The 27,093-nt window shown below is 34.7% G+C and overlaps 1 protein-coding gene across 7 annotated transcripts; it reads right to left on the reverse strand.

The window, feature by feature from the left end:
- Positions 1–1,448: 1,448 nt before the first annotated feature.
- Positions 1,449–26,076, reverse strand: LOC127933563 (centrosomal protein of 170 kDa protein B). Of its 7 annotated transcripts, none has more exons than XM_052530609.1 (19): positions 25,865–26,076; positions 24,808–24,927; positions 19,667–19,756; positions 18,362–18,441; positions 18,084–18,141; positions 16,815–16,932; positions 14,690–14,800; positions 12,309–12,767; positions 10,617–11,416; positions 9,956–10,114; positions 8,749–8,887; positions 7,168–8,667; positions 6,376–6,610; positions 4,149–4,275; positions 3,753–3,866; positions 3,582–3,670; positions 2,643–2,736; positions 2,118–2,169; positions 1,449–1,903 (listed from the first exon to the last, which is right to left on the reverse strand). In XM_052530609.1, exons 2-19 carry the CDS (start codon positions 24,910–24,912, stop codon positions 1,767–1,769), a joined length of 4,467 nt encoding a protein of 1,488 aa, XP_052386569.1. In that variant the 5' UTR covers positions 24,913–24,927; positions 25,865–26,076; the 3' UTR covers positions 1,449–1,766. The 7 variants fall into 7 exon arrangements, with proteins under 7 accessions (XP_052386569.1, XP_052386571.1, XP_052386572.1 ...); XM_052530611.1 differs by having other exon boundaries at positions 8,749–8,881; positions 25,852–26,076; XM_052530612.1 differs by having other exon boundaries at positions 6,376–6,508; positions 25,852–26,076.
- Positions 26,077–27,093: the final 1,017 nt, after the last annotated feature.

A 27,093-nucleotide genomic window follows, 5' to 3' on the forward strand; every position in this document is an offset into this window, starting at 1 on the left:
ATATATATATATGCAAATCGCAGTTTGAAAAAACAAAAAGAACTCAAAGTGTTCAGGGCTCGCGCAGAGAAAGGCGTCTCAAAACACTTGAACATCGAATTTGCTTATTTTTGCTCTTGTGTCGACAAATGCATACAATAATATGTCAAAATATCCACCTTGGAAATTATGCTTGAAAAAAACGTCAGTTATTTCTTAAGTGAAAGTAAACAGTTGAGGAAAGAATGGGATGTGTATTATATTGGATGCGTTCATCGTCTCTTAAAGTGACCGCGCCTAATTTAGCTGCTGTCTGCTGTAATGCTAATCCAAGAAAATGAATAGCACATTACTAGCACAAATAAAAGTAAACGAACATACAAAATATTAAACAATTTCAAACAGGGCCCACTTTTTCAAGCAGTTTGTATGCATTTTGGAAACAGGAAATGAGCCCCTCTTCTAATGCATCATCTAGCTTGATAAACCCCTTCTCAAAGACTTACTGCTTGTCAATGTTATTTGGGTAACACACATATTCTGAATGCCTTCGGCAGAATTCGAATGAGCAATTTTAATCTAGATTAATTTCAAGATCACAGTGAGATTAATCTAGATTAAAAAAATAACCTATGCCCACCACACATAAATATATATATATATATTTTTTTTTTAGAAAACGAGACTTAATATCTTAAGTCATTTTGCTTGTATCTTAATTTTATTTTTTATTTTTTTAGATATTTGTTCTAGAAAACCAATAATACATTTTTGCAGTGTGCATTTTCACGTCAGTGATATTAATATATATATGTATATAAATCAAAATCCTATTCAGTTTTTTTGTGTCGTTTTTGCATTACTAATATTTGTAAAATAATAAAAAAAATAATTCCAGTAAAATCATTTTAGTATCAATTGTGGTTTTTATTAATATTTTGGATTAGTTTTTTCATATATATATTTTTGTTTTCACCTTATATTTAGTTAAAGTTTTAATTAGTCTGTTGTATTTATTTATTTATTTTTAAATACATTTTTATAGTTTTCTTAATTTTATCTCAGCTTTATTTTTGCTTTTATTTACTTTAATTAAACTAAAAGAAAATAAGAAATGTTGCCTTGGTAAATATCTAAAATGAAATAAATAGGTTTCTTTTTATATTTGAATTTATTTTTTATATTTATATAACTTGTATTATATTATATATTTCAGTTTCAGTTTCAATTTCAGTTCATTTTCATTTTATTTAAAGTAACATGTTTTTTATTTATTTATTTTTTTGGTTGTAAAGCGTTTATGATATTAAACTCAAATCAGACAAAAATCAAAAAAATAAATAAATACTGAAAAAAAAAAAAAAAACTGGTAACACACACAAACATATACATATATATATATATATAAAACCTAAATATGCATCTCAGCATGCACTTTCAGGTTGTTTGCAGTAAAAAGACAAAACTCGTGCATTTTAATTCTTTATTAATCTTTAACATACAAACACCGTCCAACAGAGACAAAGTGATTTAAATAATCATATAAATTACTTAACCGTACATATCCATAAACAACCATCGATATAACAAAGAAAGAAAATCAACACCAGTGTTTTTACATTTAATGCCAGATCCTTCAGTTTCTCAAAGCTACAAGCAGATGAGATCTCCATCCAGGCTTGTTGTGAGGAATAGAAAAGTGCAAATGTGTGTCAAACATGAGAAAGAGGTTTGATTCGACTGAGATCATCTCAAAGTGACTAGTGATGGTTTTTGGGAGCGTGTCGTCACATCGGGGGAGTCTCCGGGTCTGTGCTCCCAAACATGCGGCGATGGGACGCGGCTCTGGAACCACGGACCCCGGCCGAAGCAAGCGTGCGACTGAGATCAGGGTTTCCTCGAGGATCGATGACTGTGTTGATGACTGAAGGAGACACGAGTGAGGGTTAATATCACACACACTGCACTCTCAGAAAGAATAAAAAAAAAAAGGTACAAAAGCTGTCACTGGGGCGGTTCCTTTTCAAAAGGTACAAAGGTGTTGTGTGTTGTGTGACAACTTTTGTACCTTTTTTTCTGAGTGTGTGGGAACTGGTAAAAAATTAAATAAAAAAAGTGTTATGTTTGGATGTACTGACCTTCCAGCTGTTTCTGGACTCTCTGCAGCTCTCGGAGGATTGATGCAATTTCCTACAAGACGAGCAAAACCTTTTTATTGATTTAAAACCATTGAGCATTAGAAATATTTAGATATGAACCACAGTTAACTAAAAAAAGAAGCATAAAAAAGTAAAAGCAGTATTAAGTGGAAAAAAATACATTTTATTTTAACCCCTTTTTATTAAGTTTATGTTTGGAAACACATTTTATAAAAAAAAAAAAGACAAACACAACAAAATTAGTGAAACTAAAATAAAAAATGATAACATAAAATATAAAAATTAAATAATTCAAAATAATAATAAAAATATAATAGTATATGAATTATACTAAAATAACACTGATATGAACCACGATCATTTACTGCTTCTCTAATACAGCCCCTGAATTAAAAAATAAATAAAATATATTATATAAATAATAAATAATATAAATAAAATAAATTAATAAATAAATACAAAGCACTCTGTAAAATTTTAAAGGGAGGAATAAAAGACACACACCTTGTTTGATGTTTTCAGTGGTGGAGAATCATCAGCTTTATTGATGTTCGCTTCAATTTCTTCCAAAACATCCATTTTATTATGAAATAAAATCCTGAAAGAATAGATACGAGAATGAAACCTGTACATTACATCCCAGTAATAATAATAAACTTATACATTTTATGCACCTTTTCAAACTGCTTAGACAGAAAAATACAAAAAACAGAATACAGGAAAAACAGAAAAATACAGGAAAAAAAACGAAGAATACATGAAAAACTGAAAAATACAGGAAAAACAGAAGAATACAGGAAAAAAACGAAGAATACAGGAAAAACATAAGTATACAGGAAAAAAACGAAGAATACAGGAAAAACAGAAGTATACAGGAAAAAAACAGAAGAATACAGGAAAAACAGAAGTATACAGGAAAAACTGAAAAATACAGGAAAAAAACGAAGAATACAGGAAAAAAACGAAGAATACAGGATAAACTGAAGAATACAGGAAAAACTGAAATACAGGAAAAACAGAAGAATACAGGAAAAACAGAAGTATACAGGAAAAACTGAAAAATACAGGAAAAAAACGAAGAATACAGGAAAAACATAAGTATACAGGAAAAAAACGAAGTATACAGGAAAAACTGAAAAATACAGGAAAAAAACGAAGAATACAGGAAAAAAATGAAGAATACAGGATAAACTGAAGAATACAGGAAAAACTGAAAAATACAGGAAAAAAACGAAGAATACAGGAAAAACAGAATAATACAGGAAAAACTGAAAAATACAGGAAAAACAGAAGAATACAGGAAAAACAGAAGAATACAGGAAAAACAGAAGAATACAGGAAAAAACGCAAAATACCAGAAAAACAGAAGAATACAGGAAAAACAATACAGCATATAAACATATGTATCATAATAAGTACATGTGAACGGCAAACAAGTCTTACTTGATTTTCTCGGTCAGTTGCTCTGTGTTTTCCCTGATGGCGAGAGACAGTTGGGACACTGGATTCAGCATCGTATTGTTCAGTGTAAGCTGAAGGAGGAGGAGGAGAGTTAAAGGTCAAATAGAGTTACAACTCCTGATGTAAACCTGAAGAGAAGAGAAGCGCTGCTACCTCGTTAGCTCTCATGCGCTGTCCATTACTAACGATGTGCTCAGACTCGTCAGCCGTCGCAGCAGGAGATTCCTTCTGGAAATTCAGACCGGCTTCTGGAATCTGGTGCCGCAACTGAAAGAGCATGAAAACAACAGCATACTTAATATTCAGGAATTCTGAAACGTTTCTCAAGTAGAAAATCACTCTCTGTAAAATTCTCAGATCATGTGACACTGAAGAATGGAGCAATGATACTGAAATTTCAGCTTTTAAATCACAGAAATAAATTATGTTTTAACAGATATTCACATAGAAAACAGCTAATTTAAATTGTAAAAACATTTCACTATTTTTACTGTATTCTTGATCAAATAAAAGCCTCCCTGTTGAACGTAGAAACATTATGAACGGTACCTCTTCATGGGTAGATGTGTCTGGTCCCGTCTTGTCTGTTGAAGCACTCTGAGCTTCTGTGTCTCCAGCAACATCATGAATCTCTTGGGCCAGAATAGCCAAATCTTTGGCTAAGTCTTGACTCAATCTAACAAAGAATATGCATTATTTGGATTTTTTTTTTTTTTTTAATTGACATCAAAAACATTATAAAATCACAGTTAAAATAAAGCATTAGATGTAACAAGTAATCATTTTTTGAAGTAACAGAATCATGCTTGAATTAAAACCATAAGAAGAAGTTATTTTTGTCATTATGTAACTTATTTACTGAGAAACAGAACTGGAAGCTTCTCCTTTCTGCATGATTATTATACCTAGTGCTATAGCTCTGGAAGAGAAGAGCTGATTGAGATTTTAAGTAAAACGAAATATGGTTAATTTGCCAATTATTTTTTTAATAAAATTGGAATAAAATGGATTGCTGATTTTATAAGTGTGTCATTCTGGTATAGATCTGAAATGATTAGTCGAATATATTTGTTGCTGAACAGTATCATATGCCCTAATGTAAGGGCCTGCAGTAACACCGTTTGACCAGAGTGGCGCTGTAGCGCAAGACTAATTCAGCCCTCCTAGAGGCAATTCAACAGAAGACGACGGAGCTCATGAGAATGTAAGAGTTTTACAAAACTACAAACAAAAATGCTGCCATGAGTAAAGACCCCAAATATACTTATTGCGAAGTTCATTTTCGCTCTTCGCTTAGGGGTTAAAATAAGTAATTTACAGTTAGCGAGCATCCCGACGCTGCTCTGAGTGATGTTTAGATGAAGGTGTAAATATGTGCTGGGCGCTTCCCTCTCAATAATAAAATAAAACACAGCAAATATGACAACAGTGAGAAAAAAGAAGTTAAGAAAGCATCTGATAATAGCAATGTGTCTAAGTTTGCAGATGGCTACATTCAGCTTTATAGCATTAAACAAAAAAACAGTATCAGTGTTACTTTCAATTATAATTAATTGACTTTCTGTTAGGGCTGCATGATAAATTGAAAATGAAATCATAGACGCGATGAGGCAAAAGCTGCGATTTTCATGAGTATCTTTAGTGAAGCACGGTTCTGTGATCAGCAGTAAATCTCCATCCGAAGGCCAGAGGGCGCTCTCACACGGGGAAAAATCCCAAATATGCCTATAATATAAAATTAAGAAGAAACCCTGCATCTGAATAAACTGATTTAACTGCTTTCATTAATTCGACGTGACTAATAAACACAACTATGACAATATATGGTTAATCTGAAATTGTCTTATCTATAGTTTAATAAAGTATATAATAATGCAATGCTAACCGCATTATTAAATCAGTAATTAAATTTTTCATATATCATCCCCTTGGAATTATACGGTTCTGTCACCTTGCTTTAAGTATTAGTTAGAATATGTATAACTCAATATTTTAACTAAATGCAAAAGCTCAATGATCAAAGCCTACCGATTAACTGTCGGAAAAGTTGCAAATTAGTTGATTAATCGTCAAAATAATTTTACATTTAATTGTTGAAACAATTGTAGATTAGTAAATTAGGCTTAATCATAAAAACAATCATCAATAAGTTGAAGGAACAATTGCAGATTAGTCAATTAATCATTGAAACAACCGTTGATAAGTCATTGGAACAAACATCGATTAGCCGATTAATCGTTGAAACAATCGCAGATTATTCAAATAATCGGTGAAAGAATTGTCAATAATTCCTTGGAATAATCCCAATTACCGTATTTTCCGGACTATAAGTCACACTTTTTTTCATAGTTTGGGTGGTCCTGCGACTTATAGTCAGGTGTGACTTATTTATCAAAATTAATTTGACATGAACCAAGAGAAATGAACTAAGAGACATGAACCAAGAGAAAACATTACCGTCTACAGCCACGAGAGGGCGCTCTATGCTGCTCAGTGCTCCTGTAGTCTACACTTGATATCATAGAGCGCCCTCTCACGACTGTAGATGGTAATGCTTTCTCTTGGTTCTAAATAAATTATAGTCCAGTGCGACTTATGTTTTTTTCCTCATCATGACGTATTTTTGGACTGATGCGACTTATACTCAGGTGCGACTTATAGTCCGAAAAATACGGTAATCGATTAATCGTTTACATAATCGTTGAATAGACTAATAATCATTCGATTAATTATCTAAATAATTAGGCCAATTAGTCCTATATTGTTGTTTCCCCACCTGGCGATCTCAGCGCTATGAGACGTCCAGTTCTGGAAGGCGTCGCTCTCGTGTCCTTCCCCCTCGGAGTCTTTCGAGCAGGGCATGGCTCGCATCGGACCTGCCGGCTGGATTCTGGGGTTCTGCTGGGATCCTGAATGATGGGAGCGTTTATGTTTAGGGGTGCTATGGTTAGACTCATAGTCGTCCTCCGAGGTGGAGGCGTAGTCTGAACCCTTCTGATGCCTCCTGGAGCCTTGGCCCAGGAAATTGGGAATGAGGAGTGTTTGGTACACCAAGGATGGGAGAGAAACCAAAATAAAAAAAGCAAGAGGAGAAAGAGACAGAGATGTGAGAAGACACCCGAAAAACCAAAAACCACTTCCCATTCATCAATAGGGTTCAACTGCCCAGAAGAACGGTTAATATTAATTACCTTGATTTTCACAATTTGCCTGTTAAGTTTTAAGTATTGTAATCTGGTTATCTGCTACTTCAAACATTAGTAAAATTGGAAACTAATACCATGGTCTTGTTAGTCGAAGATGGTCATTGGCCCAGTTGTTGCTTAAACAAATGCACACAAATCAAGTCAATGACCAATGGAAGATACATTCAGAGACAGTGAAAGAACTTGATTTTAGATCAGAAATGTCTTGTACTTTTGTTATTTTGGAAGCTCATCACTCTGATAAATGGATGCAAAGCCAAAATAGCCATCTAGGAAACATTTGCCTAACATTTGAACAACCTTCTGGTAATCTTACTATGGAACAAGCGAACAGAAAACTCTTTCAGCAGCATGATACTTACTGTCACTGCTACTGGCGTATTTGGCACTGCTTGAGCGTCCGCGGATGATTGGCTGTCTGTTCATGGCATTGGAAACCTTCCGTAGAAGAGCCTTGGGATCCAGCAATGAAGCTTTCCGCACAGTGTTGCTTGACTCTGTGCTGCGGTTTGAAAATCCCGTCCGGCTCTTGGAAGACTCTGCATCACTTGGTGTGTTAAAGGAGCTCGTCCTTTTCCTGGGTAGAGCCAACATGTCCAATCGTGAAAGCTTCTTGCTCTCCTGAGTGCCTCGACTGTTTGCCGAGGGGTTGACGTCAGAGTTTTGAGACGTCCGATCGGTTTCTGTGCTTTCGTTGTCGGAGGCTTCACCCAAACGGGCTCGACGAAGCATCGAAGCCCTTGTCGGTTTTGGAGCGGAGAGGCTACTGGAGCGAGCTAAAGCAGTGTGTACTTTCGATTTGCTCGTACCTTCCTTTTGAAGAGGAATAGTGTACTTTTTGGAAGGTAGTGAACTTGATTCTTGGTCGGAGACGGCGTCTGGCAAGTGTTGTGTGGTGGGACTTTGAACATCAGCCCCAAAGTCTTGAGAACTGAGGTTACGACGGAGCAGAAAACGATTCTTGCCTGGATCTACCTTGCCATCGCTGTCCTTTATCCCGGATTGGCTCTTCTCAGACGATGGATCATCAAAGGTCTTATGTTTTCTGAAACCTATTAAGAGTCCTTTGAGGACCACTGGCTTCCTAGGCACAGAAACGGAAGCGTTTTTCCCACTGATTGTACTAGATGTGTCCGATTCTCCCGAGAGGGATTCCTCCAGACCGTTTTTGTCTTGATGCTGGTGTTGCTCCAGAAGCTTGGCTTCCAGAGATGCTAGAACATGCTCATTGTTTTTGAGGTAGGAATGAGTCTCTTGATTGCTTACACCTTTAAAAGCATCTTTAGAAGGTTGACTAGATATCTGGGGCAATCTGGACATGTGGATGTTGTCGCTAGCCCTTTCTGTGGTATAACTTTCCTGTCTAACAATGGAAACTGAATTGTCTCCACCAAGAGAGTCAACTGATTGATCAATGTTGGGTGGTGAACAGTAGCTTTTGCTAAGGTTGCCCTGCTGTCGTGTTAACGTTGCTGTGGAGAACTTGATAGGTGAATCCTGGTCTTTTGCCTCTTCTGGACTGGTCTTCATAGACCGGTTCCATGTCTTCTGGGTCGAATCAGGAGTCGTCCTGCATTGCTCAACCACAGAGCCATCATCAGATTTGCTGGCGTCGCTCAAGCTGTCCGGATCTAGATCATCTTGTACGCTCAGTTTCCTTGGATCCCACTTTTGCTTCAGATCTTGCAAACTCTTCTCCACACCAGACAGGTAAGTGTCCGGCTGGATGTGTATCGTGGGTGTCTGGATCTTTTCCTTTGAAGGAACCTGAGGCAGAACTCGTCTTGATCTGCTGCTCTGGCCTGATTCAGAGTAGTCAGACCTTCGGTTAAGCATGACCTGGTGGATGTTCTTTTCAACAGCTTTAAAACAAACAGGGTAAATGAATTCGCTAGAAAAGACAAAAGGCAAGAAAACTATTGAACCAAGCAAAGTATCCATACCTCCGGTGGAAAGATCAACCTGTGTTGGCATATCAAACAGTCCTGAAGCAGGACCAGAGTCTGAATAGGTGTCAGCCAAACTGGCCCAATGAGAAATCCACCTAGTGCCTTTGGGCGTTAATGTTGTCGTCGACTGCATCTGTAGAAAAGAGAAAACTGACTGATTAGATGCAAATGCTTACTACATCATAGCATTTTAAAAATGGAAACCCAGTCATGTTGAGATATTCTCACTTTATCTGTTAAGTAAGTTTATCTTTCAAGTCAAACTAAAAATTTAGTTCTCAGAACTGCTAAGAACAAATATTGCAAATATTTGTGAAAATATCAATTGAAATCATTTCAAGAAACAGCCTCTATATATATATATATATATATATATATATATATATATATATATATATATATATATATATATATATATATATATATATATATATATATTATACACACATTTTACATTTCTTTGATAAAAAAAAAATAGTTAGAATTTTCTCTTTATTTTATTAAATTATTTTATTTAAAACAGTGTATGAAATATCCTATAGAAGTAAACTTGCCCTGTGTATCATATATTTTAAGTAAACTTTGAATTAAATCCTTCTAGATCCAACCAGAAATATTAAAAAAATCATTGTAAATATCTGAATTAATATTGTCCAAATATTTATTAATACTCTCATAATGTTAATCTACAGCTATTTTATATGAAGTTAAATTTAATTTCTAATAAAAAAAAATAATAAAAAAATCCCTAATTTTTAATAAAATAAAATTGTTAGGCTTGATAGTATCGGTCTGTTAAATAAAAGCATATGAATGTGAAAGATCAATAAAAATTATTAAAATAACAATAATAATTATTATTAATGTCATATAACATTTTTATTGATCCTTAACATTATTTACTGTCTGAATGTTCCAGAAACCTTATTCAACATTAAATATAATATCAAAAACTGATTACACAAATTCTGAAGTTATATATCATTATATACCAAATGAAAATATCTCAACCATAAAAAGGGATCAGGCTCTTCAAAGATTCAAATCACCCATCCCATAATCATCCAGAAGCAGAAAAGAGGCAAAAGACATCAAGTCATCAAAACAGCTTTGAGAAGATCCCAAAGAAAGATCCAAATCACACTGATTGAGTAAGATGACAGATAGATCTACTGATGCCCAAGATCCGGAGTGAGTTTACCTGTACAGGACCCTTGGCTGTGTCACCAAGGTCTGTTGAGTATAGACCCAATTTTGGGCCTAAGCTATTCTCACTGAGTAGAAGACTATCGTGACCCTCAGTGTCAGCAACTATAGGCTTAACTGTTGAGGTTTGGCTGTTGTCACCAACACCAAACACCTGTTAATGATAAAGCATGCATGAATATGTTTGTTCCCAAATGACTGGAACTCCTTGACTCTTGACTGGATGAATTATTCAAAACTAGTGGACGAAGTATATGGATTTTTTTCAAAGGTGATGTCGATATTTGTAAGTGGTTGATGGCTGATATAAAGCCGATTTATATGATATCACAACATTTAATTCAAAGATAGTAAAAAAAAATATATATATATCGGTTGACCACTGGTTTGTTGACCACTACTTAAAACAAGCTTGAAATGTTAGAAAACATTAGCATTAAGGTTTACAGTGCATATCAGCCAAAAATTAAAAAAAGAGGATGGCCAATGGATGCCGATATATATTAAAACAAAAAGCCAAATATCGGCTGATATATCGGTTGACCTCTATTAAAAACAAGCTTGAAATGTTATAAAATGCTAGCGTTAGGTTTTACAGTGCATATCAGCCAAGTAACAGACCGATATATCGGTTCCTTGAATCTGATGTCAAGTACCTGATCGATCAAGCTTCGTGCCTCCACAACCTCTTTGTCTTGACTTTCAGCTTCAATGGTGTAGGTACCTGCATCACTTAAACTGTCCTCCTCTTCCTGCTGCTTGGTAACCAAAGTTTTAGCCTCTGTATTGTTGTCTTCCATTGGTGCAGAGGGAGATCTGATTGACTGATTCACTGTATGAGACGTAGCAGGAAAACTCTGATTTGTCACGGAGGGTCCAACATTAGAAGATGGGGTCTTCATCCAAGTCGAGTTCTTGTCCCATGTGGGAGCAGGACTGGGTTTCGACACCCTAAGCAACTCCGCAGCAAAGTCCTGCGATAATTTGGACCTCCGGCCGACGCTGCCGAAAGTTTTAGATGCAGAGCGGGAGCTGAAGTCAGAGGTGCTCATACGGATTTCGGTCTTTTCTCGTCTGAGAGATCCGGCCCGCTGAGGACCATCTGAACCTTTGAGGGGAATCGTGAACTGCTGTGTGGGTGGATTATTGCTGGACCGTTCTCCATTTTTCCGTTTGTCTAATTTGCTTTTTAGAGAAGACTGGAAGTCGGGAGAACACATGTTATTGGTGAACGACTGCGAGCGCTTTTTCCGTTGAGTATCGCCAAAGATCTCGATCACAAAAGCTTGCTGGGGATCCGGTTTGCCTTGGCTCTTTGAATCTGGTGTGTAGTTATTTGGGTAATCTTCTCCATCCAGATGCTGATCGATCTTTTGTGATACAGAGTTGGACACTGACTGAACCATTTGAGTTTTTTCTGATTCTTCAAAATCAAGGACTTCAAGATGGTGTGCATCTAGAAATAACAAGTTACAGGTCAACATTTAGCCTCCAGATATATCTGAAAACCGTTTTCATCTAGAAACACAAGCTCACAGAGTTTAAACCATGAGACCGTTAATATAATTATCAAATCAGCAAATCATCTCATCAGGGCTATTATTGTTAAACTAAAACCATAAAAAAACATTAATTGAAATAAAATAAATGTTAACTGAAATTTAAAAAACCTTAATTTTATTTTAGCTAGCTGCCAATGCAACTAAGGGTGCACGATATATATCCGAATAGATTATCGGTTTTACTGACGAGACATTAATTATCGGCCGATATTTATCGTGCACCCCTAAATGCAACATTTCTCATTTTCATTTAGTTTAACCCGAAATAAAATTAAATAAAAATAAATCACAATAAAAATTTACTAAAATGAAAATGGAAAACAAGGTAAAAAAGTTCATTCATTTTTATTGTATTTTTCTATTTTCCATGTTCATTTTTTTATTATTAAATAAAAAACAAAATTATTAAAGCTTTAAAATAAAAAGAATTTTAAAATGATAAATTCTTGAATAAAAAAAAAAAGAAATTAAGTGGTATTATTGAACTAAAAACTTATTTCTAACGCTTTAGGAATTGTTGCAAATTTTATGTCAAATAAAAAAAAATTAACTATACAGATTTTACTAAATTAAGTAATATTTATCTTCCGCAACTCTATGGAAGTGAATATCAGGAACACATTTCTATACGAAATCTGCATTCAAAAGGAAAACGTCTTCAAGAAGCAACATTTAGTGAGTGAACGGAAGTCCAAAACACATAAAAAAAAAAAAAAAGATTAATCCATATAATTTCTCAGATAGTCTTTACAACTATTTAAAAATTGATTTTCTGTTGTCTATCACCTTTGAAAGTCTTGTTCAAGAGCTCGTCTGACCCAGACTGCTCTTCTAGACTCCTCATCATAGTAGCATCACTCTGAAACAACCAATCAGCCACTTTGTTTTCCACTGACATCACTTCCGGGAGCTTGGCTATCGACTCCTTGATGGGTTTCCTGCTCTGGCGGATGGAGGGCTTGGTGAAGTGGTCCTTGATCTTCATCTTTCCAGGGGTTTGTTCATCAAACTCGATGGTGAAGGAGGCATGGCCCTGAACCACCGAGGGCTTGGCGGGGGGTTTGTGCTCCGTGTCTTTTGTGGGAATCTCTTGGACTTCCTGGGAAGCAGTTTTGGGCTTTGAATGGATCTCCTTTGTGGGGATCTCAAAGTAACTTGGTTCCTTGTGGTAAGAGAAACCGTGTTTGTCCTGAAGTTCATCTGGAGAAACGCTGAGCTCACGTTTGGTACAATCCGTGTGGTTTTCTGTGAGAAGACATACGCGGTAATGATTGATTATATAAACGAACAGTAAATTGAGTATTTTTGGAAACCCTAAATAAATTTTTTCACAAAATGATTCACTTTTTGAATCACATGAAATCGTGCACGTGTTTCAACGCAATGAAAACTCAGCCCAAACATGAATAATGACACCTTTTAGCAGTGTTATTTAAATATCTTTCATAGTGTATTAATATTTTGAATTATTTTTGGTAACATTTGAAGCCATTATATCTAATCCATTATAAAAGTATTTGTATTGCATTAGTTATGCCTCTTAAAGCATGAATATGATCTCATGAATATGAGTAAACCACATTTACATACAATATAATACTTATCTATTAATTGTCACACCTTTAGAAAGTATATTTCATTACATTTTACTGCAGCTTACATTTATTTTAAGCAACAAAAAAAAAAGTTTTAAAATGTTTTTAGTAAATTAAAAATAATAACTTTACCTTTTATAAACCAGTTGCTTAAAAAAAGAAGAGTAATTATTAAAATTCATCTGTAGACATTATATTATTTTATTAATTCGCAGGAGTTTGTTTTGTGTTTTATGGAAGGTTTGGGTAATCAAGCCAACTACTTATACAAGTAAAACTACTATAATACTTGATATAATGTGTTTATATTATAAAACTGATTCTTGATCAGGTAAAAACAATGGGTTCATGGATTTACTAAAATTTCCACAGGGTTTTGCACCGATCACTAATAAAAAAAAAATACTATAAATATTATAAACTTTAAAAAAATAAAAATAAAAAAAAAATTACAATTGAAAAAAAAAAAACAAACAAACAAAAGAAATAATAATAAAAAAAAATCATAAATACAATTCAAATAAAATAAAATAAATAAAAATAAAATAAAATGATCTGGTGACATTAAGGAGTAAACAAGATTTACAGAATCAGTATTTTAGAATTAAGTTAGTTACAAACTAACTGCAAAGACAGATAATAAAAATAATAAAAAGAATACTTATTGTAAAGAAGAAAAAAAATAATAAATTTAAAATAAAAAATAAACTATACAAAATTAAAATCAATTAAAAATATATTTAATAGTTTAATAAAAAAATATACTACAAATAAATACCACAAACTAACAAAAATATTCTAAAAAAAAAAAAAAAATCAAATAAAAAAATAAACTTATATTAGATTAATTAAAAATAATAATAAAAATAAATAAATGAAATGAACTGGGTTTCGAAGCTTTACAGAATCAGTATTTTCGAAAGCACCCTTCACTACAAACTAAGCCGGATCAGGATGCATCTGGAAGCAGGTGAGACTCACAGAAGAGCTAATTAACTTCTTAAGATTACTTCCCGCACTCCTGCTGTGAGAAAACCTTAGTAAGGACAAGTACTTCAGGTCGATCTTACACAGGTGTAACACGTGTACAATTACACTGGTGCATAAAACATCTTTCACTATAGGTGCTATCGACACGATGAAACAGAAACCAATAAATCTCCTCCAATCTGAGTTTGGATTCAAATCTGGAGGAGATTTATCGATGAATCACATCATGACTGGTTAGTAAACGCAGGAGAGGAGATATTATAAGAGCAAGCATCAGTCTAAAGAGTGTATAACAATGTAATAAAAGCATTGAGATTTAAACCAAAGCGGACTCCTGTTTGTCTTTAACAATGAAACAAAGCACTAAACTAAGACCGAACTGGAACAAACTGATGTTTAATCTGAAGAAAACGTATTTAAGACTGGAGGGAAAACACAATGAGCATCTCACAGGACTAAGACGGCCGCTAATCCATCTGAACTCGCCAGTCTGATGTGTTTTAAAGCTCTGAATTCCTCAGGAGCTTTCCTGTCCATGCATTTAATAGACTTTAAAAAGCATCTGGAAGCTGACGTCCAGACCTGTGAGATGCTCATGGACGCTCGGATCACAGCGCTGAGCTTCATCTTCATCATCCTCACCCCACCAGGACGGCTGACCGTACAGAGGAGTGGGTCTGGACACGGACGGATCTGAAGAGAGACGAGGGACAAGAAAGAGTTCGAGCAAACCAACAACTTCTGATATTAGAACGACACAATTTCTAAAGTCAATAAATTAATACATATTATTATTATTATTATTAATAAAAATAATACAAAATAATTAAATGTAATGCTTAATAAACAAAAATAAGTAAAAAAAAATAAATGAATAAAATTAACTGGTGAGATATAAAAAAAAAAAAAAAAGAAAATTAAAAATTAATAAATTACAAATAAAATAAAAAACTATGCTAAATAATACATGAAAAATCACTAAATACTAGATTAATAAAAATAATAAAAATAAACAAAAATAAATATTTTATTAACCTGATATGACTTCTGTAATAAAAAAAATTACAATTTTAAAACAAAAAATATAAAAAAAAAAAAATCAAAGCATCAATTTTTTTTTATTTTTTATTAGATTAATACAAATCATAAAATGAATACAACCCAAATTAATAAAAATTATAAAATAAAAAAATAAATTAAATAAACTGGTTTTAGAATTTTAGAAATAGAAGCCAATAAATTACAATTCAAATAAAAATACAAAAACTATTCAAAACAGATTATAAAAAATAAAAATGTAACAATTAAATAAAATATAAGCAAAACATATGAATGAAATACTAGATGAATAAATTTTTTTACTAATAAATAAGAATCAAATGAGTAAATAAATAAATTCAAAGTTCTATTCACTTTCCATGTTAAAAAAGAACCAAACTATTTTTAAGCAGCATTCATGTCAGAGCTAGTGAGCACAGAAGCTTGATTTAAAACTAAATGAAATGTTTGGCAAAACTCTCAAGCACATTATACATGTCTGTCCTGAAGCTGCTAGAAAAACAACAGTAATTTAACAAATGGCAGACCGTCTCGACTCCATCCAATCAGAGCGGCCCAAACCAGCAACTGCAGGGTTAATCTACAGACACTGTTGCCACGACGACAGTTTTGCCATCAACAGAGAACAATGGAACAATGTTATTATGTTGCACTCTTGTGTCTGTAATGCAACAGTTTCTGACTCCAGTGTAAATGAACTTTAGCATTAAAACTGAGTTCAGAAGGAGGAGACAAACACTAAACATGATTCAATCCCATGAGTCAGTTGGGCAGGACCAGAAGTAAACTACAAAACATTGATCTTTTTAAACATATAATCTACTACACCTGGGATTTCCAGAGTTTTTTCAGCTGAAATATTATCTCTGAGATCTTACGTTTACTTATTAAATTATTGAAATGAACTGGTGACTAAAAAAAATAAAATAATAATAATTAAAAAAAAAAATAGAAAAACCATAGAAAATAAATTAAAATCAGTTGAATAATAATGAATACAAATTATACAAATAGATAAAAAACCAAAACGTTTTTATTTTTTTTATCCGTAAACTACATAAGATTTATTTATTATTTAAAACAGTATGCCACTATGCCAAGGATTTCCTAACTTTCTGTCAGTGGAAATATTAACAGCGAGTTATTATAGCAATAATTTAACAACACATTTACATATTTAGGCTAATGTCGACATATAATACATGACATGCATGTAAACAAATTAAATATTTAATCTTTTTGTTTTTTTATATATAGTTTTAATTATTTAAAAAATTTACTTTTCCATTCCTAGAAATAAACTAAATCTTAACTCGGATAATAAAATAAAAGATTTCAGCTTGGTGCCAAGACAACATTTATTATAATAATTTAGTTTAATGTACTAAAATAACTAAAACATCAAACAAATATCGTATTTAATTATTTTATCAATTGGTTATCTTTTAATTAGTCCAATTAGTTGTTCACTTAGACTTCTGAGAAAACATTATCCACAAAAAATTCTATTTTTCTCCCAAACTGAGATGCAACTGATTGCTTTGTAATGATTCGTATTGTAAAAAAAAAGCGCTATACAAAAAAAATAAAATAAATAAACTTGAATTGAATGCATGAGCTCAAATCAGCTCAGAGAGCTTCACGTCACCTGTGATGATTTTCTGCTCGCTTTTGTCTGAGTTTGGTCTTCTCTCGTCCGTCTGAACGTGTTTCTTGGTTCCCGGCGTCTCTTGACTCAGCTGAAGTTGACTGGTGTATCTCTCATGCTGAATTCAGAATAAAATAAACATTTATACGAGTAATCTCTCAACACACAACAACTGTAAAAACAAACAACGCATCAATAAATCAACAAACAATTTAGATTAGAGTTTTATTTACAACTTTATGACTATAAACACAAGTATAAATACAAATGCATTTAATCTGCCTAAAAAAGTAATGTTTATTTTAAAATAATATTTTAAACAATTTAATAAATGCTACGATAATAGCAGTAATAATAACAATATTTTATTAGAATACATTTTCTAAAAAAAATTTTTTAATAATAATAATAATAATAATAAACGCTGACATTGACAATTTATTATGATTATTATTAACTAGTATAAATGATAGTAAATGTATAAATTTAGAATTTAAACAATTTAATAATTCTAACAATATTATTAAATAAATGTAATAATAATAATAATAATAATAATACTAAACAATATTGCAATATTTAATAATAATAAATTTTCAACATTTTATTTTTTATTCAATACAATAATAATAATAATAATAATAATAAGCGCTGACATTGACAATTTAATAATTCTAACAATATTATTAAATATATAATAATACGAAACAATATTGCATTATTTATTAATAGAATCATAATACATTTAACATTTATTTTTTTATTCTATAATAATAATAAATAAAATAATAAAATAAACACAGACTAACAAATTATTATGATTATTAATAACTAGAATAAATTATAATAAATGTATATATATTTATAATTTAAACAATTTAATAATTCTAACAATATTATTAAATAAATTTTACAATAACACTAAATTAATAAACAAATTGTCTATATTATTATTATTATTATTATTATTATTATTACTACTATTACACTATAGATTAAAAAAGAAAAAAAAAGTACTTTGACAAAAACACAAACAGCACACTTCTGCTTTTGGTAACATTTTTACAATATTGTTAACATCAGTATAAACTATATTTGGTATAAAAATATATATATATATATTTTAACTTGATTTTAATATTTAACAGGCCTGAGCTTACGTGACATAATATTTTATTAACTAACGATAACAAACAGCATAAATAATCCAGAATATTCCTATGAATGGGCAGGAAAACAGAGATGATGTGAAATAAGAGCCAAATCTACCTTGAGGGCTTCCTCGGGCACTTTGTGCTGGCTTCTCTCCAGGATGTAGATGTGTGAGTGTGTGAACGGTCAAGAACAAACACACAAACTATCCCATAATAATCAGAGAGAGACAACAACAGCAGGACAAAACCTCAAGATCAACGACGAGACGCAGCATCGTTTCTATCGAGCGGGGCACAAACACTTCTGCTCATTATCACATGGTTTTTCTGCAAGGTTACTCAGTTTCTCGACAGGGTTAGAGAGCAGAATCTAAAAGCCTGAGTCAAAGGATATCGTATCCGAAGCGAATGACGTCTGATAACTTCAGGGTGATGTAGGTCTGATCAGGGATGCGAAGGTCATTCACGAAGGTCTGGTGATGGAAACAAATTGTGATTATACAATATACATTTTTCTACATCTTTCAAACTGACGTGATATTTCGACTCAAAGCTCACTTTATTTTCATCTTTGCATACCAAGTGCAAAGCCATATTAAAAAGGTTTTACACATCGGTTCTTGCAAAGAATGTGGGAAAGCATTTATTATATTGTTGTTGAAATCATACTAAAATTCACTTTTCGTGCATCCTCTGCATGTTTCACAAGAGCTTGAGTTCATGCATCCTCAAGTGCAAGCATGGGATGCTCGATTCGGTTAAAAATGATGGATGCAATTACTACAGATAGTCTGATAAAAGCAGAAACATGCATGAGAGCTGCTGTTTTGATGTGATTTTAAACATGTTCTTAATGAGAGACGTTCTTCAAAAAACACCTTATTTGTCAAAAATGCATTAATTTCAACCAAATCAAACCCATATTTGCATGCAGAATCTGCAGTGCTTTAAGAGTAAAACACGCTGTGCCTGGTGTTTTAAAAAATGTGTAGTTTGTAAGTCACATGATTTGTTAAAACTGCATTAATTTTAACCAAATCGAGCAGCCTTATATAAAATATTGCATATTCGCATTTGTGTATGCAGAAACCGAAAAGTTTGTAAAACATGCATGAGAGCTGCTGTTGCAATGATTTTACACACGCGTTCTCAGACGTCAAATGCATGGTGTTTTTCAAATTCTAGTTTGTAAATCACCCTATTTGTCAAAATTGCATTAATAATTTTAACCAATTCAAGCAATCTTATATGAAATCCATACATGCATTCGTGAATGCATGCACTAAAGCTCTTGTAAAACACACAGAGGACACATCGGTGCTGATTTTATCCAAATCTGTATTTGCAGGTTTGAAAAAAATTAAATACTACTGGTCAAAATTGCACTAATAATTTTAAACATTTGTGCATGCAGAAACTTAAACATCGCTTAAAGAGTAAAACAAGCATTTGCAAGACATTTTTCAAAGTCTAGTTGATAAATCACATTATGTCGAAAATGCACCATGCATTGGACGTGTGAGAGATGCTGTTGCAATGTGATTTTATGCAGCAGCAATGCAAGGTGCACTTCTAACTGTCCACTGTTTTATAAAACTGCATGCATTTTAACGAATTAAAGCTGCCCTATATAAAATCCATATTTGGTTTTGTGCATGCAGAAACTTCAAAAGCATGCAGGGGACCCGGTGAACTGACCCCGTTGAGGCTGCCCAAGTCTTTGACCAGGTGCTCATCTGCAGACGCGTCGTAGTTGATCACGGCGTGTTGTTTGTCCACACTGCGAGACTGCAAAGGTGCAAAGAACAGAAAGCATCTTATCATTACATAAACATGCATGCAAATCCAATGCATTCACTACAAAGGACCAGAACACAAACTTTAGTGATAAAACGCCTGTTAAGATCTTTACACAGTGGGACAGAGGGCTTTAAAAGATCCTGTCTGCAGCTTTAAGAACAAAGCACAATATTGTCAGCGTACAAGAGCAGAAAACGCTCTAATCCATGGAGAAAATCCCAGCAGTAAACTTAGATACAAACATTTACATTTGGCCACAAGAAGGCACAATTAACCAGCATTATCAGAGTCAGCCGTCTACATGCATCAAAGCAGATCGACCCACATTCATTAACAGCCTCATTGGTGCTCATTGTTCAAATCTACTGGGACTTCACTGTTGTGAATTTAACCAAGTGTTCATGCATGTTGTGCATGCATCATATGGATTTAAGTACAGGGTTTATTTATACATTTAAGTTGCATGCAGTGTCATTGCATAACATGTTTGAGTCATAATGACGTGGTTGAACATACTCTGGTGGCTGGTGAGGAATGTGATTCATAAACGGAAAGGGAGAGGCCGAGAGACCTTGAATAGACAGGAAGAGGCTTTTGACAGGGACGAGTGAGAGGGACGCATTAAATTAACGACAGATGAAAAGAACCGTATAAACAAGAGTCAAAACACTGCTTTCTAGTGTCAGCAGAACAACAGATAGAACAACAGACCGAGGACAACATACAGAATGGACAGAGGACAACAGACGACAGACAGAACACAGCAGACAGAGGTCAGCAGATAGAACAGATAGAGAACAACAGACAGAGGACAATAGACAGAACAGAGAGAGGACAACAGACAGAGGACAACAGACAGAACAGACAGAGGACAACACACAGAGGACAACAGACAGAGGACAGCAGACAGAGAACAACAGACGACAGACAGAACACAGCAGACAGAGGTCAGCAGATAGAACAGATAGAGAACAACAGACAGAGGACAATAGACAGAACAGAGAGAGGACAACAGACAGAGGACAGCAGACAGAGAACAACAGACGACAGACAGAACACAGCAGACAGAGGTCAGCAGATAGAACAGACAGAGGACAACAGACAGAGGACAGCAGACAGAACAGACAGAGGACAACAGACAGAGGACAGCAGACAGAGGACAGCAGACGACAGACAGAACACAGCAGACAGAGGTCAGCAGATAGAACAGACAGAGGACAACAGACAGAGGACAACAGACAGAACAGACAGAGGACAACAGACAGAACAGACAGAGGACAACAGACAGAACAGAGAGAGGACAACAGACAGAGAACAACAGACAGAACAGAGAGAGGACAACAGACAGAGGACAGCAGACAGAGAACAACAGACGACAGACAGAACACAGCAGACAGAGGTCAGCAGATAGAACAGACAGAGGACAACAGACAGAGGACAACAGACAGAACAGACAGAGGACAACAGACAGAACAGACAGAGGACAACAGACAGAACAGAGAGAGGACAACAGACAGAGAACAACAGACAGAACAGAGAGAGGACAACAGACAGAGGACAACAGACAGAACAGAGAGAGAACAACAGACAGAGGACAACAGACAGAACAGACAGAGGACAACAGACAGACAGAGGACAGCAGACAGAGAACAACAGACAGAACAGAGAGAGGACAACAGACAGAGGACAACAGACAGAACAGACAGAGGACAACAGACAGAGGACAACAGACAGAGAACAACAGACAGAACAGAGAGAGGACAACAGACAGAGGACAACAGACAGAACAGACAGAGGACAACAGACAGAGGACAACAGACAGAGGACAACAGACAGAGGACAACAGACAGAACAGAGAGAGGACAACAGACAGAGGACAACAGACAGAACAGACAGAGGACAACAGACAGAACAGAGAGAGGACAACAGACAGAGGACAGCAGACAGAACAGAGAGAGGACAACAGACAGAGGACAACAGACAGAACAGACAGAGGACAACAGACAGAGGACAGCAGACAGAACAGAGAGAGGACAACAGACAGAGGACAGCAGACAGAACAGAGAGAGGACAACAGACAGAGGACAACAGACAGAACAGAGAGAGGACAACAGACAGAGGACAACAGACAGAACAGACAGAGGACAACAGACAGACAGAGGACAGCAGACAGAACAGACAGAGGACAACAGACAGACAGAGGACAGCAGACAGAGAACAACAGACAGAACAGAGAGAGGACAACAGACAGAGGACAGCAGACAGAACAGAGAGAGGACAACAGACAGAGAACAACAGACAGAACAGACAGAGGACAACAGACAGAACAGAGAGAGGACAACAGACAGAACAGAGAGAGGACAACAGACAGAGAACAACAGACAAAACAGAGAGAGGACAACAGACAGAGAACAACAGACAGAGGACAACAGACAGAACAGAGAGAGAACAACAGACAGAGGACAACAGACAGAACAGACAGAGGACAACAGACAGAACAGACAGAGGACAACAGACAGAGGACAGCAGACAGAACAGACAGAGGACAACAGACAGAACAGACAGAGGATAACAGACAGACAGAGGACAGCAGACAGAACAGACAGAGGACAACAGACAGAACAGACAGAGGACAACAGACAGACAGAGGACAGCAGACAGAGAACAACAGACAGAACAGAGAGAGGACAACAGACAGAGGACAACAGACAGACTTTTTTTGTAAAATGTTTTTTTTTTTACATTTTAATTTCTTTTAAAAAATGTGCTTAAATACATCTATATAGTTGTATTAATTTATTTCAGTTTTAGATTTTGTTATTTTAAGTTAAAGGCTGTGTTGCAAGGTAAATTTTTTAACGAATTTGTGCAGTTTGCTTGTTGGTAATACACATTTAAACAGTTATCCATTGTATTTTATGTTGTTGGGTATCACAAAACGGAATATAATACGAAAAAGTAGGTACTATCTTGCAGCGGTCTCCTTTCCCCCACAATGCATTGCATCACGTCACGTCGGGGAGAGAATTTACCAAAGCCGCCTTGAGAGCATTGAGAGTGACTAGAGAGACGAGTGGTAGACGAGAGTATTCAGATAGCGCAGATTATAGATAAATACATAGATATAGATAGATAGATTCACTGGAGGAAGAGATAAACGCTTAGAAACGTCAGTATAGCTAGCATGATGCCTTCTATTTCTAGATGAAAAAGACAAAGTTTACCAGTACTACGACACTATGACAAAGGTTACCGATACTTATCTGAACTAACGTCATGATCACTGCCACTAGATATAAAGAAAACATAGTTTTTCTTTTTCACTCGGTGCTACTCAATGACAGTAAAAAAAAAAAAAAATTATATATATGTGAGTGTGTGTGTGTGTGTCGTTATTGCGCACTGCTGCTCGTAAACTAGCTCCAGTGCTCATTGCTGCGATGCTAAATGATAGCAACTCACCAGGACACTTCACCAACTCTCCACTCGTTCTCCTCGGACCATGCATTACAGGCTTTGACGGACATCAGTTCTTGGCAATTCCTTATTTGCCCTCTCACGACTGGCTCGATAGAAATTACACGGCTGCGGGCATCATACATGTTTGCTCTCGCCACCTCTTCCTCATCCCAGTCAGTCACGTTCTGATGCTGCGTTCCAGGCAGGTTTTTGAGCTCGTAATCACTATTTCATACCACTACTACTAACGACTTTGTACCGTTCCAGGCAAGTTACGTCAAACTTTCTGAGCGCAAGGAATTGTAACTAGATTATTTATTTTATTGCAACGTTGCATTGACCTAAAATCGTTTTTTCAACGTGTACTACTTGCATAAACACTGCATCCGCAGGCAGAATTATTCGTATGGGCTGTCATCGTTGTTTGGCGTGCTGTGTGACCTCGGAACTCGGAGTACATCGATCTAGTACGAGACACGAGTTCACGGGTGGGAAGTCACGGGTTTGATTGCCGTTCCAGTGCACTTTCACGGGTTTAAGGTTGGAAAAACACGGGTTGCCTAGAATACTGCATCATACTAGACTGAGGCTACCTTTCCTCGACTTCTCCCCAACATCACGTCATCACCGAGTTGCGTAAAAAAAACGTTAATACCAAAAACTTACAAAAATAGGTCTTTAAGCCCATTTTTGAGACATTTTAAAAAATAATATACATATCTTGAGTGATTTATGTACCCATTAATCGAAAGTGGTGGTTAACCTGCAACATGGCCTTTAAGCTAAATCAAAATGCAAAATATTGCTTTGGCAAACAAGATGAAGTCAAAGAAGTTTAGTATTTTATTTCAATTAAAATTGTATTTATATATTTTTTAATGATTTTTTATGGTTTAAGTTTTAGTTCACTATAACAGCTTTACTTTTTATGGTTTTAGTTTACTAGAACACAAAATGCTTAATTTTTTATGATTTTATTTTACTATAATAACCCTACTTTAAAGAAAAATTATGGTTTTAGTTTACTTTAAAAAAAAAAATTTTGAGGGGGGGGGTTAGTTTACTATAACAATTTTTAAACAAATGTTTTTCGTTTACTATTATAACTCTACTTTTTTTTTGTTTATGGTTTTCGTTTTTCTTTAACAATTTTTTTTTATGGTTTTAGTTAACTATAACAATATATTTTTTAATGGTTTTAGTTGACTATAACACAGTTTTTTATTTTTTTATGGCTTTCATTTTCTATAATACAAATGTTGTATTTTTTACGGTTAGTTTACTATAACAATTTTTTTATGGTTTTAGTGTACTATAACACAAATTTGTAGTTTACTACAATAACCCTACTTTTTAAACAATTTTTAATAGTCTTAGTTTTTGTTTAATATAATAACCAAACATTTTTTTTTTTATATATAATAACCCTGCTGTGCATTTCAGTAAACTGTAGCAGGGTAAAGGATTAAATAGACATAGCACTTACATAATACTTTGTTTTAAAGTAACTGCTAGATTCTGTAGCAACATGAATAAATAAAACTATTCAGACTATTTTGTAAGTGTGTTTAAAGTCTGACCTGCAGCATGAGCTCACAGTCCTCTCGACCCACAAAGATCATCTCACGAGGCAAACGATGACGCGAGCCAGAGCTGCTCACCAGGAACCACGACGTCACGCTCATCTTCAGATCCACATCCTGCAGGAGATCACCACGACACACACACACACACACACACACACACGTGAACACACAGACACACACACCTTCCCTACAGCTGCAGGAAAACCCTCTTAGAATATATTACACATGCCATATTTATACTGCGACACATGAAATATTTGTACTACAAGTGTGAATCAAACTCTTATCAGTTATAAAAAAATAAATAAAAAAATAAACCAATACAAATCCCTTAGGATGGTATTATTATAGTATAAGCGGAGTAGCCATGTTTACTTTCTTTCTTTTTTGTATAACCACAGTTTTACTCCAAAAACTCTGGTTAAGCTGTGGTTAGTGTAGCAAAAACATGGTTAATTTCTGGTTACTGTGGTTTAATCACAGTAATCATTAACTCTGAGACTCTACAAGTGTAAATTAAACTCTATCAGAGCAGCGGGGACTGAATTAAATCCAATTAGAGACTTACAGCTCAAAGCAAACCTGTAAATCAGCATTCATTAACAACAAAGTCAGAGTTCACCGACTAGATGCGGGTTTCTAGAGTCCAGGGGTGCCAGGTCTTCACAAATAAACCCGTACTAATGCGTTTCAAGGGGGGCATCCACCCGTACAAATTGAGTTATAGAAATAAAATACATGTTTTTGGCATATTTCCCTTAATAAAATCCGTTTTACATGTACTAAATCTCACGTTATTTATTGGTTAAAAATAACAACAACAACAGTGTTAAAGTAATCCGAAACCGCGGGAATAGCTCGGACCTGGCAACCCTCAATTCTAGACCCTCACAGCCGATATTCCCGGTTCATGAGGCACATATTTAAGATGACAGCTCTAATAAAGCCTTTCAGACACATGAAACGCAGTTAAAACACATAAAAGAAGCTTCCTTGAGGCAGAAGAGCGATGATTGTCCATCTCAGACGGTCACTCACTAGTTCAGCGCACCTTCAGTGAAACTCCGGGCGGATGAAGCTCAGCAGGAAGTTTATTCCTGACATTCCCGAAATCCGAGACACTTTGAAGTGTTCAGACGCGGCTGGAAAACGTCTCCAGGCGCTGTTAGTGCAGGCGAAATCACGGAGCCTGGGTTCGGTGATGACGGTCCCGGTGGATTGAGAGTTTTTTATTCGCCCTGAGCGCGACGCGCCGTCGGAGTACGTCAGTCCGGTGCGTGAGTGTCGTGCTGTCGTCATGACGCAGCGTCTCACCTGAAACTACAGCCAGAAAAACAAGATCCCTTAACTATGCTCATGTTTATTCTAATGTGATCTGTCTAATTTTTCCCAATTATTTATTTATTTATAATGTTATCGTTGTTGTTTTATTTTGTTTTTGTTTAAGTTTATTGTTGTAAATTTTTTCAGGCGGTGCTTAAAAGTTTATTTTGACATTACACACAAATATACAGGAAATAAACAACATTCCATATATACTGTTAATGAGTCATAAAAATAATAATAATAATATAGGACTTTAAACGTAGTATAATCGAGGCATCCGCTGGAGGGCGCTGTTCAGATAGTCGTCATTACTTCTGAATAATAAAATAAAACAAAGGAAATCAAGACATTCCTCAACAGCTGCTTTTCATTGAAGAATCGGGATTTCCTCTAGGGAAAACTGTTTTATATGAGGGAATTTTGTGATTTCTAGACCTGGAAAACTCGTGCAGATTAATAAAAACCTTAAATTGCCATAATATTGAGGGTGTAGAATTTAGTAGAGATGCTATGACATGTAAATGTGATTCATTTCTGTTACAAAAAGAAAGAAAGAATGAAAGATAAGAATACAAGGACGTTTTGATCAAAAGTGACAGTAAAGACATTTAACATGTCTTAAAATACATATTTTAAATAAACACTGTTCTTTTGAACTTCATATTCATCTGTGAATCCTGAAAAATGTAATGATGGTTTTCACAAACAAAAATAAAATAAATAATAATATTTAAAAGATAATAATATTTAACATTTTTGTAACTTATTTTCAATCGAATAAATGTCGCCTTAGTAAGCAGAAGAGACTTATTTCAAAAACATAAAAAAACATAAAAAAATCTGAATTATTCCAAACTTCATGCAAAAAGATGGAAGTGTAGTTCTTCTGGAAGTCGAAGCATCACGGTGTGGATGAAGCTGAGCTGTAAGTTTAAACTCAATCTGATGTCTGTG

Source organism: Carassius gibelio, chromosome A17 (assembly GCF_023724105.1).
Source record: "Carassius gibelio isolate Cgi1373 ecotype wild population from Czech Republic chromosome A17, carGib1.2-hapl.c, whole genome shotgun sequence".
In the NCBI taxonomy this organism is placed as follows: domain Eukaryota; kingdom Metazoa; phylum Chordata; class Actinopteri; order Cypriniformes; family Cyprinidae; genus Carassius; species Carassius gibelio.